This window comes from Leptonychotes weddellii, chromosome 16, assembly GCF_054177405.1.
Source record: "Leptonychotes weddellii isolate Sample4059 chromosome 16, ASM5417740v2, whole genome shotgun sequence".
Lineage (NCBI taxonomy): Eukaryota > Metazoa > Chordata > Mammalia > Carnivora > Phocidae > Leptonychotes > Leptonychotes weddellii.
In genome coordinates, this window is record NC_138384.1 from 44,556,703 (window position 1) to 44,574,515 (window position 17,813).

At 47.0% G+C, this 17,813-nt stretch overlaps 1 protein-coding gene across 2 annotated transcripts in view; it reads left to right on the forward strand.

Annotated features, from left to right (window-relative positions):
- Positions 1–17,813, forward strand: part of SAE1 (SUMO1 activating enzyme subunit 1) — a 79,597-nt gene that overhangs the window by 47,586 nt on the left and 14,198 nt on the right. The window contains exon 7 of one of the 2 annotated variants that reach the window (XM_081807180.1): positions 15,370–15,514. The exons of the other annotated variant lie outside the window; for it this stretch is intronic. Within the exon in view, the coding sequence (XP_081663306.1) occupies positions 15,370–15,514 (145 nt within the window). The remainder of the gene's footprint in view (positions 1–15,369; positions 15,515–17,813) is intronic. 2 annotated transcript variants of the gene reach the window in all.

A 17,813-nucleotide genomic window follows, 5' to 3' on the forward strand; every position in this document is an offset into this window, starting at 1 on the left:
ATGGGAATCAGCAAAGTGTTTAACTGTCACAAGACAGAATCCAAAGGGGCAGTCAGTAGGAGAGCATGTTCAGAGGAACTGTCTGTCCCAACAGAATTGCACCAAAGTATATTTTCAGGATGACTTTCTTATTTCTGCCATCTATTGGAATAAATAATTTTTCTGCTTTCTGGGGGGGGGGGGGGAAGAATTATGGGTCATGTTAGAAGGACACAGTAGCCAACTTGAAGGGGCTCTTCCTGGTGAAATCTGGGACAGTTGGAGGATCAAGTAAATAATAGATTATAACCCATTGAATAAAAAAAAGAACCCATGAGTCTATACTGATAGATAAATGAATAAGTAAATAAATGGGGGAGAGACGAAATTTTTTTTTCATAGAAGAATAAAGCAGGAGCGATGAAGTTAAAAAAATCTGTGTATGACCATCACCATAGCAGTAAAAGTTGTTTCAGTCAAGAATCCTTGATGGAGGGGTGTCTGGGTGGCTCAGTCGTTAAGCGTCTGCCTTCGGCTCAGGTCATGATCCCAGGGTCCTGGGATCGAGCCCTGCATCGGGCTCCCTGCTCAGCGGGAAGCCTGCTTCTCCCTCTCCCACTCCCCCTGCTTGTGTTCCCTCTCTTGCTGTGTCTCTCTCTGTCAAATAAATAAAATCTTAAAAAAAAATCCTTGATGGATGCTAAACCTAACGGAAAGGTTTGCTGTGAAATAGAAGAGATGTCTCTTCCCAAGATACTTTTTAACTAATTACAGAGAGAGACTTTAGAGAACCCTGGCAGATTGTACCTCAACGGAGAGATCAAAGTTGATATTCCGGAATGCATCCCGAGAGGATGCACTGAGAAGGACACACCACCACTCTGGATTTCCTGTCCAAAGTGGGTAATGTGAGTCTAATTACGAGGAAACATCAGACCAACTCGAATAGAAGAATATTCTGTGAAGTAAATGACTTGTACTCTTCAAAGTGTCACAAAGAACTGAGGAACTCTTGTTCCAGATTAAAGGAGAATAAAGAGACACGATAACTAAGTGGAATGGAGAATTCTAGATTGGATTTGAGAGTAGGGGAAGACTTTTCTTTTGCTTTCGAGGACATTAGTGGGACAGTTGATAAAATTTGAAAAAGGTCTATAGATTAGATACAGTCTGTCAGTGTTAATTTCATGGTTTGCATAATTGTTTTGTGGTTATGTGAGAGAATATTCTTGTTTTTAGGAAATACACCCTGAAGTATTTAGGGGCAAATGCTGGATCATTCAGGAAAAAATGAGTATGTGTAGATATAGAGAAGTAATGATAAATGTGGTAGAATGTTAACATTTGGGAAATCTAGATGAAGTTATACAGGAATTCTGTGTACAGTTTTTCTGTATGTCTAAAATTACTTCAAAAGTTAAAAATAGGGGCGCCTGAGTGGCTCAGATGGTTGAGCATCTGCCTTCGGCTCAGGTCATGATCCCAGGGTCCTGGGATCGAGCCCCACATCGGGCTCCTGGCTCGATGGGGAGCCTGCTTCTCCCTCTCCCTCTGCCTCTCTCCCTGCTCATGCTCTCTCTCTCTCGCTCTCTATCTCTGTGTCTCAAATGAATAAATTAAAATCTTAAAAAAAATTATATGTTTAAAAAAAAAAGTTAAAAATAAGGGCGCCTGGGTGGCTCACTTGGTTAAACATCTGACTTTGGCTCAGGTCATCTCCGTGTCCTGTTATCAAGCCCTGTGTGGGGTTCCCTGCTCAGCAGGGAGTCTGCCTCACCTTTTCTCTCTCTCTTTGTCTCTCTCTCTCCCTCTCCCCCTTTGCCCCTACCTCCACTTGTGCTCTCGCTCTCAAATAAATAAATAAAATCTTTAAAAAAAAAAAACGTTAAAAATAACAGAAAAACAAAAACAGTCTCCAAATGAACCGATTCTCAGCACCTGGAAAAATGCTGATATTTGATAGCTGATGAGTAATACTTGCAAAGGGCTTATTGGTGATCTGTGCGGGGTCTATAGAATGGCATATATTTTTTAAAGATTTTATTTATTTATTTGACACACAGAGAGAGATAGCGAGAGAGGCAACACAAGCAGGGGGAGTGGAAGAGGGAGAAGCAGGCCTATGCTGAGCAGGGAGCCCAGCACGGTCAGGACGGTCCTGGGATCATGACCTGAGCTGAAGGCAGACACTTAACGACTGAGCCACCCAGGTGCCCCAAGAATGGCATATTTTAACAGCACATCCTCGTCATCTCTTCAGATGGTGGGGAGGTCTGAATCTGGTATTCTGCATGTACAGTTCCTCTGGAAAAGAGCTGTATAGGGTGCCTAGAGACCCTTGCTGTGGGAGAAATACCGCACATCACCAGAACAGCAAAGCCTTGATGAATTAGGTAGGAGATGATGAGCAAGTCTCCTTGGCCTCCACTATGGGCCTTTGCTCTGCAAAAAAGAATTTCCTCTGTCAAGCAGTAGTGGTAGGCAGACTGTAGGGGGTGTATTTGCATGTAAACACGTCACACTCACCTTCTGTCTGGAGCTGGGCAGGAACTTACTAAAAATACAAATGGTGGCTTGGAGGCAGGTACTAGGGGAGCAAAGGGCATAGATACAGTGGTGGCCTCTTGTAACTCACTTCCCCCTGCTGAGCCTCTTTGGTTGTGGGTGGATTAAAGATGAGGTGTCCTAATATGCTGTCTGTGTTTACCCAGAGCCAGAATGAATCTGTTGGAAGCCAATGCTCCAAATTAAGCTGTTACCTTTGTTCCAGCCTATTTGCCTTTTTCTCTTCTGCGGAGCATTCGTGAAGTTCATATGCATGATTGGCAGCTCCTTTCACCTAGAGCCCCAGCCCAGCACTCTGTGTGGTGCTCTCTGGAACCCGAGTTCACTGGAGACCTGATTTCCCTCCCTCCTATTCAGATGACCACGAGTTCTCCCATAGGACTGCCTTTCACCGGCAGCCTTCATCAGTGCTGTGGTCCTTTTACCAGCCTCTGCCTTTAGAGCTCCTCCTTCTAATCCATTTTCAGTCACCAGATTGATCTTTCTAAAAACTGAAACCCTTCCATGAATCTTTTTTGCCATCAGGATACAATTTAAACTTTGTGGCTTGGCATTCTAGACCTGGGACCCACTGACCTCTTTTCTCCTTTCCATTCCCTTCTGCCGTCCTTGAACCCTACACTCTTACTGAACTACTTGCTGTCACCCCCTTCATTTCTATACACATTTCCATTTCTTCTGCCTGGAATATCCTGCTTCAGCCCTTCCCACTTAACCCTCATTGCTCAGCTCCAGTGCTACCTCCAGGAACCTAACTCCCCTTATCTGAGTTGGGTTTCCTTCCTCTGTAATCCCCATGCCACCCCCAGACAACAGAGCTGACTTGAGGGCTGTCTTGTGGGCTCCCTCGTCTCTTGACTCTCCAGGAGAGGCCTGATGCAGAATGGGCTTGGTCAGTGTGGGTCGATTGATTGCTGAGGCCACCTGTCCTACGTTTGGAGAGTTTTGCTAATTCCTTTTTGTTTTGTTTTGTTTTTTAAGATTGTATTTATTAGAGAGCATGAGTGGGGGGTGGGCAGAGGTAGAGGGAGAAGCAGACTCCCTGCTGAGCAGGGAGCCCGACGCGGGCTGATCCCAGGATGCTGGGATCGTGACCTGAGCCAAGGGCAGGCAAATGCTTAACCAACTGAGCCACCCACGCACCCCAGAATTTTGCTAATTCTTAACCTGTGGCTTCATTAGTTTATTTTAGGCTCATGTAAAGCTGCTTAGATGGTGCTAATTTGCCTGAGTCCTTTTCTCCACTGTGGCACAAGCCTGGAAGTACCTGTAAGACCCAGACGTAGCTGTAGGACTGTGCCATAAGCATCTAAAGGATGGAGAAGTATTTCCACGCCTTTAACTTCTGTGTCCAGAGAGCAAGGGCTTGTTAACAACCAGCAGCTCCTGTCTCTGGTAGGAGCTGGAGAGGTCAGGGCCCTTCACTGGGGGATTAGGCTCTTTTCTTGGTTTGTAAATCTAGCCAGACAAGTTTGGGGTTCACATCTCCTTTCTCCTGCCCGTAGAATCTTCTCAGTCACCTATACTTTGAAGTCTCCAGAGTTGGAAATGGAAAGAAGAAGTTTAGGTCCCAGCTCTGCATGTATTTCTTGACCTTAAGCAAGTCCCTTCACTTCGTGACCTCTGTAGAAATGGAGATTTTGAGAACTTTATACTTGCGATGATCATATATATGAGAGCCTTCAAAGTAGTTTTCTCCTTTTTTAAATTGTAAAAATGAAACAGATTAGTAAAATGTATAGGTAACTTCAGAGGAAACAGCCATTTCTTGTATATTCTTCTAGAACTTTCTTTTTTTAGGTTTACTTATTTTTTTTTAGTAACCTCTACACCCAACCTGGGGCTCGAACCTGTGACCCTGAGATCAAGAGTTTCATGCTCCTGAGTGAGCCAGCCAGGCGCCCCTAGAGCTTTCTAGTATTTTATATCTCATTTTTCATCCTCTCTGCGTGGATTCTTTTGCAAGGTGTCTTGATGGTGGGTGCTTTGTAATATTTTTTTTCCTGTTGTAGGCTCTAGAAAACTTTGTTTTTTGATGCCTCCTCCTCCAATTCTCCCTGCCCCACCGCACTCCCTACTTAACTCCTTGTTTTTAGGATTTGTAATTGTCTTTGTCTCTCGGCCTCAGCTTGATTTGGTGATGAGTTCTGTTCAGAGGGAACTTCTTATTTTAGAACTTGTGACCTTTGCGGACCAGGTCAAGGGCAGCCGTTCCCATTCGGGCCTGGCATTCCCCACTGGGTGTTTCAGCAGTGTCCAGCAGTGACAAGGACCACTGAGGAGGAGACGGCCACAGGGAAGTGGGTTCTGATAAGGGGGTGGCAGTCGAGTACTTGTTGATTCGCTGCTGTCATGACCACAGATGTTTAAAAATAATTTGTAGGAAGGGCGAAAGAAAAAAAGCAGTGGTTTTTTGGTGGTTGTTGTTCTGTTTGGGTGTTTTGGGGCCACTGCCTTATCAGTGGTGGAGAACGCAGACCGCAGTCATTCAGAAAGCAAGGCAGTGCCATGTGAGAGAAGAGAGCTGAGGGGAAGGGCAGAGGTGCCCCGTAAGGACGGTCTAGTGCCTCACAGCCGTCAGCGGATAGACTGGCGAGAAAACCCATCCTGGTGAGGCACTGCTCCGCTCTTCAGTCTGACAAATGGGCATAACCCTAAGTCCGCCTCATCGGACAGCAGGGATTAAACAAAGGCCCGGCCCCTATTGTGCTTTCATCATTGTTGATTAAGAGCTTTACATGTGTCACAATCCCATTAAATCTTCATAACGCCCTCGTGAGAGCAGATCTTATTATTTTTTTTTTTTTAAAGATTTTATTTATTTATTTGAGACAGAGAGAATGAGAGAGAGAGAGCACATGAGGGGGGGAGGGTCAGAGGGAGAAGCAGGCTCCCCGCCAAGCAGGGAGCCCGATGCGGGACTCGATCCAGGGACTCGAGGATCATGACCTGAGCCGAAGGCAGTCGCTTAACCAACTGAGTCACCCAGGCGCCCGCAGATCTTATTATGATCGTCCATTGTCATATGAGGATATTGACTGTTGGACAGGCCGTCATTTGTCCAGGGTCACCAAACCTAGTAAGTGTCTAAGTGTTGTCCAACGCAGTCAGATTTCAATTACAGAGGAGCCTTGAACAACACAGATTTGAAATGTGCAGGTCCACTTACACATGAATTCTTTTTTTGGTAAATACCTTACAGTACTGTAAAATTATTTTCTCTTCCCTGTGATTTTCTTTCTTTCTTTTTTTTTTTAAGATTTTATTTATTTGACAGAGAGAGACACGGCGAGAGAGGGAACACAAGCAGGGGGAGTGGGAGAGGGAGAAGCAGGCTCCCCACAGAGCAAGGAGCCCGAAGCGGGGCTCGATCCCAGGACCCTGGGATCATGACCTGAGCCGAAGGCAGATGCTTAACGACTGAGCCACCCAGGCGCCCCCCTGTGATTTTCTTAATAACATTTCCTTTTCTCTACCTTACTCTATTGAAATAATACAATATGTAATAGAACACAAATATTTGTTAACCAACTGTTTCTGTTATCACTAAGGCTTCTGGCTAGCAGTAGGCTATTAGTAGTGAAGTTTTTGGAGAATCAAAGTTCTATGTGGATTGTCATGTTCACGGGGGGTCAGTGCCTCTAAACCTCTGTGTTGTTCAAGGGTCGACTGTATTAGCACCACCAATAATGGCATTATGTCCATTTTACAAATCTGAATTTCACAAGAACGCTGTGACATTTCCTTATCCCACTTTGGCAGATGGGAACCTGAGGTCCCTGAGAACAGACTGTAATAATGGGCAGCATTGTCAGCGAGACCTGCCTGGTTGTTTGCTTTGCAGCCCTGTGTCTCCCCCACCCCCGGCATTAGCCTGTGTTTGAGCTGCTCTTGGGCCCCCAGCCCAGCTGCAGTTCTTGTTCAGCGCCTCCCATCTTTTCTCCTACTGTCAGACCACAGTCACGGGAATGTCCTGTGCCATCTTCCCTCGGTGAGAGCCGTTGGCAGAGAGCAGCAGATGCCCAGAGTCAAGGTCATGTGCCACTCAAGTGCTGGGCTAGAGAAAAGCCCCTGTCTCCCTGCTGCTTGTGACCAGGCAGGGTGAGTGTGAATGCAGAGGGCTCTGTCAGAACCGCTCTGTGAGTAGAGGGTGCGGTTGGCAACGCTGAGAGGGAAGGGGCCCTCCGGCGGGGGCTGTGGATCTCTCTGCTTGCCCTCTACGTAATTGTCTCTGCGTTTTAGAATTTCCTTGTCCTCTTCTTTTTGTAAGTTACATACAGTCTTTGCATACTAGTCAATGTTCTGCTTCAAAGGTGAGAGTCAAGCTCAGGAATCACTTGACATTTTTTAGAGGAGAATCAGTATTTGGCTGGACAGGAGTCTGACTGAGTGGTTGGCATTATTCTAAACTGGTGGGCTCTGGGGTGGGGAGCCAAATCCATTTGAAGTGATTTTTATTTTGTGAACTAGCATGTCTATCTTTTTTTTTTTTTTTTAAAGATTTTATTTCTTTATTTGACAGAGAGAGAGAGACAGTGAGAGCAGGAATACAAGCAGGGGGAGGGGGAGAGGGAGAAGCAGGCTTCCCGTGGAACAGGGAGCCCGATGCGGGGCTTGATCCCAGGACGCTGGGATCACGACCTGAGCCGAAGGCAGACGCTTAACGACTGAGCCACCCAGGCGCCCCGCATGTCTCCTATCTTGTCTCTGCTCCTAGGGAGGGGGTATAGCATTGAGGTTATGAATGTGGTGACCTTTGAGTCCATTGTGACCCTGAGCCTCTCTGTCCCAAGCCTCAGTTTCCCACCTCTAGAATGGGGTGGGAACAGTTGTACCTTACCTCATTCTGTTTTGTTTTTACATAGTGGAGTGCATTCTGAATATAGGATTTATAGAATTTTTTTAAGGTTTTATTTTATTTATTTATTTTTTTTAAAGATTTTATTTATTTATTTGCGAGAGAGAGAATGAGAGACAGAGAGCACGAGAGGGAGGAGGGTCAGAGGGAGAAGCAGGCTCCCCGCTGAGCAGGGAGCCCGATGCGGGACTCGATCCCGGGACTCCAGGATCATGACCTGAGCCGAAGGCAGTCACTTAACCAACTGAGCCACCCAGGCACCCCTAAGGTTTTATTTTTAAGTAATCTCCACACCCAATGTGGGGCTCGAACTCACAACCCCGAGATCAAGAGTCACACACTCCATTGACTGAGCCAGCCAGGTGCCCCTGTAGGATTTTTTTTTTTAACCTAAATTAGGGTGTGTGGTTTTTGTTTTTGTTTTTTTTTTAAGATGTATTTATCTTTGTTGGGGGTAGCGCAGAGGGAAAGACTCTTTCAAGCAGACGCCCTGCCAAGTGAGGAGCCTGACACGAGGCTCAATCCCACAACCCATGAGATTGTGACTTGAGCCGAAACCAAGAGTTGGATGCCCAACTAACTGAGCCACCCAGGCGCCCCTGACTAAAACCTGCTTAAACATAATTTTAATAGATTAATAATATTCCAATCTGTCAATATGTTTTACGTAACCATCCTACCATCTGATATCATTTCCAGATTTTCTGTCGTATAAATAACATGGTAGTGACCATTTATACATAATTCAATCACTGGCCAAGGGGCATGGCCCTTTGTAAAGATCCTCAGTACCACATTTTCTTATGGTTTACTGAGCATTTACCCTCCCACCAGAGCTCAGTGACAGAGCAGTTCCCTCTGCCTTCTTGCTTAGGTGAGTAATCTTGGCCTTTAATTTGGTAGTCAAAAAATGGCATCTTGTTTTCAGGTCATTTCTGAGAAATAGCACTCCCTTCCCCACTCCTCCCCCCAATAACTTGCATGCGGCTGCTTCAAATTCTTTTCAGAAGAGAGTGAGATGTAAATAATAAGAGACAGCTTTCTTTTTCTGTTTTGAGCTGTTATGCGATGAGGTCCCACACCAGGTTTCACTGGAGAGGTGAAAGGGTGGCCAGGACTTGGAGCTCAGAAGGGGCATTTCAGAGCAAGTCTTCAGGGGAGGCCACTCCAGTGGTGAGGCTCTCTGGAAAGTGAGATCAAAGTACTGTGTGGCCATGGTGACAGTCGTGACAGTCAGGAATTATGAGTGTGCCCTCTGTGGATGGCAGGACCTGGTGCTGTCTGGATCGCTTCTGGGTCCCCAGCACAGGCTCAGCAAGGGGGTGTGAGGGTGGAGTGCAGGTGCTCAGGAAATGTTTGTGGATGAAAAAATGAATGAATGAATATATGCACACACCTACTTGTAAGTTTCTGTGGTTAAAGAGTGAAGTAAAAGAAGGGGCAAGTAATGTGGAACTGAGCTGAACAGATGACCAGGCACCTCAAAAGGCAGGAGGCTGCAAGAGCCAAACTCACAGTGACTTCCCTGAAACGTCCCTGCCTTCCCCAATCCAGCTCTGTCCCTCCTTGGAGCTTCATGCCTGCGGGCTGGCTTTTCTGCACCTTTAGCCCTCAGATACGGCCTTGATTTTTTTTGTTTTTTTAAAGATTTTGTTTATTTATTTGACTGAGAGAAAGGGGAGAGAGAGAACACAAGCAGGGGGAGCAGCAGGCAAAGGGAGAAGCAGGCTCTCCGCGGAGCAGGGAGCCCAATGTAGGGCTCAAACCCAGGACCCTGGGATCATGACAGCCCCTGAAGGCAGATGCTTAACCGACTGAGCCACCCAGGCGCCCCTGGCCTTGAAAGCCAGATTTCGTCTCGTTTCCCTCTTGAGGACACACGTGGTGCACTGTGTATGTTTTTTTGTTTCTTGCTGGACTTTCCAAATCTACCATATATGTAAATACATGGTAAGGAACAGATCCATCCTGGTTATGTTGAAAACTATATTCTGAATAGAAGAACAGGCCTGGTAAGGGTGGGTGAGGATCCTGTGTCAGCTGTCATGAGCCCCTCATGTGTGACTGGTGTCCGTCCTTCGCCCGAGTGGAGAGTTTCTCAGTGCCCACTATGGGGCATGCCCTGTGCTAGGCATTAAGTAGAGAATAGTGAACAAAGCAGATACGGTTTCTGTCCCACAAGCACAAAAATCCAGCAGAGGAGACAAATCCCGTCCTTGTACAGTGAATTTACACAAATGACTGTAAGATCATACCCTGAGATCCGAGTATTAGAGGAAAGAGGGCGAGGGGTATGCAGAGTATCAGGATTGCTCAGAGCCGAGTCACTGGAGCCTCCAGAGCTCACAGCTGAGTTAGTGATGGTAACAGAGTTAAGTGATGAAGTATGTCAGTTTCTCCGAGGGCGAGCAAGCTGGGTTTATGGAGGTTGTGGAAGAGCAGCGGCTCTGGAGCTCTGTCATTTACCCGGTGCTCTCGCTGCACCTGGCGCTGTCCGGGCTGCTTTGCGGGGACTACTTCACTTAGTCTTTAAACCCCGTAAGGGAAGTGCTCTTAATGATTCCCATTTTACAGAGGAGGCTCGAGGATGTTTTCACAGGCCCAAGGTCATAGTAAGTGGAAAAATTGGGATCCAGCCCAGGCAGTTTGGCTCCAGCGCTGTGCTCCTTACTGCTGCTGCCTGCCAGTTTCAAAGCTCCCTTGGCTTTGAAGCAGCATGTGGATGTGCCAAGGGTGAGAGTGTGCCCAGGGTCAGTGTTCAGGCCTGGTGGCCAGTGGGGATGAGATGGTTCCACCCAGTGAGACCGCCCCATTCCATCCAGTAATGCTCTCTCAGAGCACCTTTGCTGGTTCCCACTTTTTGTTATTCTGTATGTAATTTTGTCACCTTCCCTAAATGCTCTGAGAGGGCAGTGTGTGCATTTTGCTTTCCCCTGTCCAGCTCAGGGCCTGGCACAAAATCAGTGCTCATTACTTATTTGTATATTTGTTTTTATTGAGATGTACTTGACCTATAACACTGTATTTCAGGTTACAACATAATGATTCGATATTTGTATACACTGTGAAATCATCACAATAATTCTAGTTATTACCATCCTTGGTATGTATTTATTGGAAAGAGCAATTGACCAAACATGAGACCTCATGTTTTGCCTTAAAAGATAGGCTTTGTGGGATGGGGGTGCCTGGATGGCTTGGTTATGGTTTTTTTTTTTTTTAAAGATTTTATTTATTTGAGAGAGAGAATGAGAAAGAGAGAGCACATGAGAGGGGGGAGGGTCAGAGGGAGAAGCAGACCCCCTGCTGAGCAAGGAGCCCGATATGGGACTCGATCCCGGGACTCCAGGATCATGACCTGAGCCGAAGGCAGTCGCTTAACCAACTGAGCCACCCAGGCGCCCTGGCTTGGTTATGTTAAGCATTGGACTCTTAATTTTGGCTCAGGTCATGATCTCAGGGTTGTGAGATCGAGCCCTGCTCAGTGCAGAGTCTGCTTAAGACTCTCTCCCTCTCCATGGGGCGCCTGGGTGGCTCAGTCGTTAAGCATCTGCCTTCGGCTCAGGTCATGATCCCAGGGTCTGGGATCGAGCCCCACATTGGGCTCTCTGCTCAGTGGGAAGCCTGCTTCTCCCTCTCCCACTCGCCGTGCTTGTGTTCCCTCTCTCGCTCTCTCTTGTCGAATAAGTAAAAATAAAATCTTAAAAATAAATAAATAAATAAAAAATAGTGCTGCTTTCCAGATTTCTGTTACAACACGAATCTGATACTCTGATTCAGTTTAAATTTGAATTTGAGTGTTAATTTCTTTTTTTCAGAATAGTAGTATATTCGCATGTACATTGTTTTTCTTCTAACAAATGAAAAGGTGCTTGGTTTCTCCTTTTTTGAAGTTTGCCTTTTTCCATTACATGGGCAAGTCCTGAACTTGGGCAGAGACACTAGCCTATCATCTGTAGCGATGAATGTCATTCCCTTAGACTTTAACAACCTGAGTTAATTAAAAGGTTCAGATGAAGTTAATCAACTTTGGAACTCTAATTTTGTGCAGTGTTTTGATACTATGCGATGAGTCATCTTTTGGCAGAGTAGCTCTCCATCCCTGACAATATTTGATCTTAATGGAACAATTTTATAATCTGGAAACTGGTGAAGAGGTGCTCTTCAGAATTGCAGTGTCAACAGTGGTGTGTGTGTGTGTGCGCGCGCGCATGTGTGTGTAGCTGACTGGCTATTTGGGAGGGGTGAAAAGCAGAACAAAGAGGAGAATTTAATAAGCAAGAGCTTGTTAGGGGATAGGGTCAGTTCTGGGGCTGCTGCCTGTCCAGGACATGGGCTTCTCCCTATCCCCCATGACCCCTGCTGACTGGAGTGCTGACATTTGAAAAAGAGTGAAAAATACAGCTTCTGTTTGCTTTGCTGCAAGTAAGTGGCCGGACTGACTGGCCCCCTTCCCAGAGGCCCTGAGAGGACTTCAGATGTGGTCAGCGAGGTATCTGGACGGTGCCAGCCTGCCGGCCCTCGGCCAGACGGCCTGCACCAGGACCGGGCAAGGGGCCCAGAGAGACAGCGGGGCCAGCTGCTGGCTGCCTTTGTCCTCCTCCTTTTCGTGCCATCTTCTTTCTGAGGCGAGGTTTCGGATGGCCTCTGCCTCCACTTCTCACCCACTGAACTAGCAACTTAAAATTAATGGACCAGTTGGGAGAGGGCAGGGCCCATCTGGAAAATGCATCTCACAAAAATATGGTTGAATAGGAGTCTTCCTGAGGTTAGGGGCAAAGAGCCAGACCACTTGGAATCCTTGGGGCTGCATTCCTGGTTGTCTTAAACCATTTCTCCTGGATTCGATTAGGGTTAAGAAACACCGATTCTGAAGCCAGATCTGAGTTGGCATTTCTCCTCCACTGCTTATTATGGACAGTTACATTGAACAAGCCACTTCATCTCTTTGAACTTCAGTTTCTTCATCAGTAAAGTGGGGAGAGTAATACCTCCCTCACCAGGTCACTGAGGATGAGCATTAGTTAATGCACATAAAACGTTAAGAACAGTGCCTGGCACATTGTAGGCGCTGTTCTCTGATTATTATAACGGTTTGAGCTTTGTTCCAAGAGTTAGCTGGATTTTCTAACCAAAAGATGACAAGCTTTGTGGTGGAGCTGGAAAAATGGTCCTCTCCTCTCCGTCCCTCGTGACAGTTGGTGCTTCTGTTGCTGACACAGAAATGAGAGGATTGCCTGGAGACAGCCAGCACAGGCTCCTGCTGCCCATCACCCTGGCTGCTGGAAATCAAGCAGCCTCACTCATTTTCCCCACACAGTAGCCACTGGGCCATGGATTGTGCGGTTCCAGCGGCTTGCACTTGGCAAGGCTTCTGTCATTGCTCAGGCGACACTGATAACTCATTCTGGGTCTGTCCTTGTGTCCTCTCAGGAGTGATTGACAGGAATAGCGATGACATTCGATACAGTCTGCTCAGAGTATCCTCTCTTCTGACCTGACTAGCACATTTCCAGATTCCTTTGTCTTCACAGGACATTGTTGAAAAAGAGTCTTGGTCTAAACAGGGATTGATGGTCCCTGTTTTAGTCTTTTCTCCACCCTGCCCCCAAATGCTTATTACTTGATTGCATTTATTTACTCCAAACTGGAATCCCAGCAACACATCTGCTGAATTAGAAGTGAGGCTTAGGTGATGGCAGATTGGTGTTAGCCAGCATCCGAATTGTCATCAGCTCTGAGTTGGCTGCCAAGTGGTCAGGTAGCACTGAAGATTCTAGGAGCTGTGTTCTTCTTTTTTTCTTTTTTTAAAGATTGTATTTATTTGAGAGAGAGAGCGGTGGGGGGGAGGAACAGAGGGAGAGGGACAAGCAGACTCCATGCTGAGTGCGGAGCCCCATGCGGGGCTCGATCCCACAACCCCAAGATCATGACCCAGAGTCGAAATCAAGAGTCAGACACTCAACTGACTGAGCCACCCAGGTGCCCCAGAGCTGTGTTCTTGAAAAGAGGAAAGTAACATCCCCAGACAACAAAACAGTATTCAAAACAGATATTTTGGAGTCCTTTTTTCAAAGTCGCTGATATGTGGAGGTTGCCAGAGAAATGTGGACCGGGGACCTGTCTCTGAGAAAAGCCCAGCCCAGGACAGGTTGTGTCTTCTTTTCCTTAAACGGGCCTCCACGGTTTGAGATCTTCCTGGAGCACTTGACAACCCATTTATGAGCTCCTCTCGGGCTTGAGGGGGCCATCTGCTGTGGTTCCTGAATCCTCTCTCTGCCGCCACCCCCATTGCCTTCACCGGAGCAGGCTGGCCACTCCCTGCAGCTCCTGGGCCTGCCGGGCCCGCAGTGAGTGCTTGGCCATCGTACCTGTGAATGAATGAATTCCTGCTTCTTAGCTGGTGGTTCTCAACCCAGGCCGCTCATCACTGAAACGATCTGTGAGTCTTAAGAAAACAAGTCGAAGGATGGATTCTTCAGTCGAGGGTGGCTTCCAAATTCCTGGATTTTTATTTTTATTTTATTTTTTTTTAAGATTTATTGATTTGACAGAGAGAGACCAGCGAGAGAGGGAACACAAGCAGGGGAAGTGGGAGAGGAGAAGCAGGCTTCCCACTGAGCAGGGAGTCCGATGTAGGGCTCAATCCCAGGACCCTGGGATCGTGACGTGAGCCGAAGGCAGACGCTTAATGACTGAGCCACCCAGGCGCCCGCAAATCCTTGGATTTTTAAAGAGCCTCACAGCAGTTGGGTCACTTTTCAGTCCATCTTAATTTTTAGGGAAGAGCCCCTTGTACTGATGGAGAGTATAATTTGTTGAATAAGTTCTCTTTTCCGTCAGCAATTGTCGATGAGACTTAAAAGGAAGCACTTTTTTTAAACTGGCAAGCCCCCTCCGGGCATGAGCTGCTGTCCCAGAACACCGGGCCCTGTCTGTGTCTACCCAAGCTCTGAAGCAGCAGTGTCATGTGGGAGGGGCATTGCCCTAGAGATGGGGCTCCAGGCCAGCTGTGCGCCCATTTTGGGGAGCTTGTGGGGAATAAGGATACCATCCACCCAGCATGCAGTGAACATCGTGGACAAGGTGTGCTGGCGTTAGAAGGTGCTGGTATTTTCGTCAGTCTTAGGCTCCTGCCTGTGTCTTTTTGTTGGGGTTAAAAATTCAAACCTTGTTAGGGTCTCATTACACAGTAGCTCTAATTTGCTGCCATCATCTGAACCTTTCCTCTGGTTCACAAGCAAAATTAAACATTCGTTTCTAGAGGTTGACATAATTATTGTACTGAGGGAGGTTTTGTTTGTAATGACCTGCCTGTCTGATGAGTCTGAGCATTTGGCTGGCCTTTCTGGCTGAAGCAGCCCTTTGAACTGATGCCTAGAATGCATGCCTCCCACTCCAGACCTGTCTTCTGGGTCATAATTGGGTCTTTTCCCTCTGCTTGAGGCTTCTCCCCTACTTCCCCTGCCCCCAAATTCACACATACTTGACTCGGTTACTACTTCCTTGGGGAGTCCTTAACTGACACCACCCCACCAAGGATGTCAGATCTTCTGTTACACTATTGTGGCACTCATCACAGTAATTTTAGTCATTTTTGTAATCATTGATTGCCTCTCTATGTTTGCAAATAAAAGTAGATTGTCTTTCACTTGGCCCTCATTCTGATTACTGTACCACTTTCTGTGTTTACGTTCTCAACATCCATAAGCATTTGTTTTGAAAAGACTTGGTTTTGGAGGTGCCTGGGTAGCTCAGTTGGCTGAGTGTCCGACTCTTTGATTTCAGCTTGAGTCATGATCTCAGGGTCGGGCGATTGGGCCCCACGTTGGGGCCTCAGCATGGAGCCTGCTTGTCCCTTTCCCTCTTGCTCCCTGCTTGCTCTTGCTCTCTCTCTCTCTCTCAAATAAATAGAATCTTTAAAAAAAAAGACTTGGTTTTTAACCTACCTTCTTTGCCTTTCTTAGTGCTCCTGAAGTTCCGCACAGATAAAGGAAGAGATCCTAGTTCTGATACCTTTGGGGAAGATTCTGAGTTGTTGCTCCAGATTCGAAACGACGTGCTTGACTCCCTGGGTGTTAGTCCTGACCTGCTTCCCGAAGACTTCGTCAGGTTAGTCTCGGTGTTTATCACAGGTTAGCCTGGATTGATAAATGTCTGCTTTCAGTATTTGCTTTAATTTGGGCAGATCCCTTATTAAGAGCAAAAGCCCTGAGGAGAGCCTCCTTCACTGCATTCTGCCTATTCCCATCTACCTCTGATACCGCACCAGTATGTGAAAAAGAAAGAGAGGTGCAGGTTGTCTTTTGTCATAGATCATTTATATTCACATGGGTGAAAATTCAAGGTAATGTAAAATCTGTATACACTATTCTATACCTTTCTCTTTTCAGTTTACATTATCTTTTGGGGATATTTCCAGATCAGTACATAGATTCCTCCTTTGTTTCTATTGCTGTATAGTATTTCAACATGGGAGCACTATAATTTATTGAACCTGTCCCGTACAGACTCAGGTTGTGGCCAGGCTTCTGTTACCACGTAGTGTATGACCACGTGCGTATCATTTTGTGTGTGTGCAGGTATAACTGCAGGATCCATTACTAGAAAGGGAGTGGCTGGGTCAGAAGATTGTGATTTTATCATTTGGTAGCTATTACCCCATTGCCCTCCAGTGATCACTTATCAGTTTATACCAGCAGCGGCAAGGGCATCCATGTTCCCAGTGTCCTCGCCCTTGGGTCCTGAGATGCCTTTCCCCTAGGTGACCAGTCTTTTGCTCTCATCCTCGGCAGGTTTAGGATTTAATTGGAGCGGTCCAGATGGTGACTGTGTCAGGAACCCCTTTCCAGGCAGTTCTGGGATCCTCTCACTCTCAGTGTCTTTGGGGGGTAACCAGAATGCCTCCAGTGTAGCACTGGTGAGGATGGCTGTTTTGAGTTTATTGAGCAGCAGTTATGTCCCAGGCATCGTGGTGGTTGTCTTATGTACATGGTCTCTCTTCACAACAACCGTTTTATAGGTGACGAGAAGTTAAGTCAAAGCTCAGAGAAAGAGGCGCCTGGGAGGCTCGGTCGGTTAAGCGTCTGCCTTCGGCTCAGGTCGTGATCCCAGGGTCCTGGGATTGAGCCCCATGTCAGGCTCCCTGCGCAGGGGAGAGTCTGCTTCTCCCTCTCCCTCTGCCCCCCCACCCCCCACTCGTGCTCTCTCTCTCCCTCTCAAATAAATAAATAATCTTAAAAAAAAGGGAAGAAAACTCAGAGAAGAGACTAGTCCAAGGTTATACAGCTAATAACAATAGTACCATGTACTGAGGATGTTCTGTGCTTTACCTGGTACAGCCACATTTTTTTTTTAAGATTTTATTTATTTATTCGAGAGCATGAGGAGGGGAGGGGCAGAGGGAGAGGGACAAGCAGACTCCCCACTGACTGGGGAGCCCATCTCGGGGCTCGATCCCAGGACCCCAAGATCATGACCCAAGCCGAAGGCAGACACCTAACTGAGCCATCCAGGTACCCCCTGTACCGCCACATTTAGTTGTCACAATAATCCCTTGAAGTGTGCATTATTATTTTTTTTATTTTTTATTTTTTTAAGATTTTATTTATTTATTTGAGAGAGAGAATGAGATAGAGAGAGCATGAGAGGGGGGAGGGTCAGAGGGAGAAGCAGACTCCCTGCCGAGCAGGGAGCCCGATGCGGGACTCGATCCAGGGACTCCAGGATCATGACCTGAGCTGAAGGCAGTCGCTTAACCAACTGAGCCACCCAGGCGCCCTATTATTTTATTTGTTATTATTTTCCCATTAGTTAAATGAAGACACTAATGCTCAGAAAGATGTAATCACTTCCCCAAGGTTTTAGTATATAGCCAACCACGATCTCACCCAGGTCTTACCACACTGCTGCCTTGGTTTCTTTTCAACAATAAAGTAAATCAGCGTCCCTTCCTTTCCTAGTCCCTACTTAACTTTACTTGTGTCTGGGAACCTCATTTAGACCCTACCAAAGCCCAACCAGTTCAGGCCCAGCAGTGGGCCTTGAACGACCTGCCAAGCCATCAGCCAATCACAGGGTACTTTTGTAAGTTAGCACTGTGTGGTCAGGGGCTAATAATACTGCAGGCTGGAATGGGATCCCTGTGTCCTGCTAACAGCCAGACATCCATCTATTGGTGGAGGAAGAACACTGTGTGAGAAGCAAGTGGTGTCTGCTCTGTGCTTCACGGCGGGAGGAGGGGCTGGGCCACGCAAGGCCCCCAGGCATGCCTGGTGCCCGGTGCCAGGCTGTGAGTGTGCAGCTTAGTGAACTAATTTGGGCATCTTGAGTGAAGAACGGCTTGCCGTTAGCCATAACCTAACTAGCTGCCGGCTGGTTTTCTCTCCAGAGTGTTTTCTTTCCGTGCCCA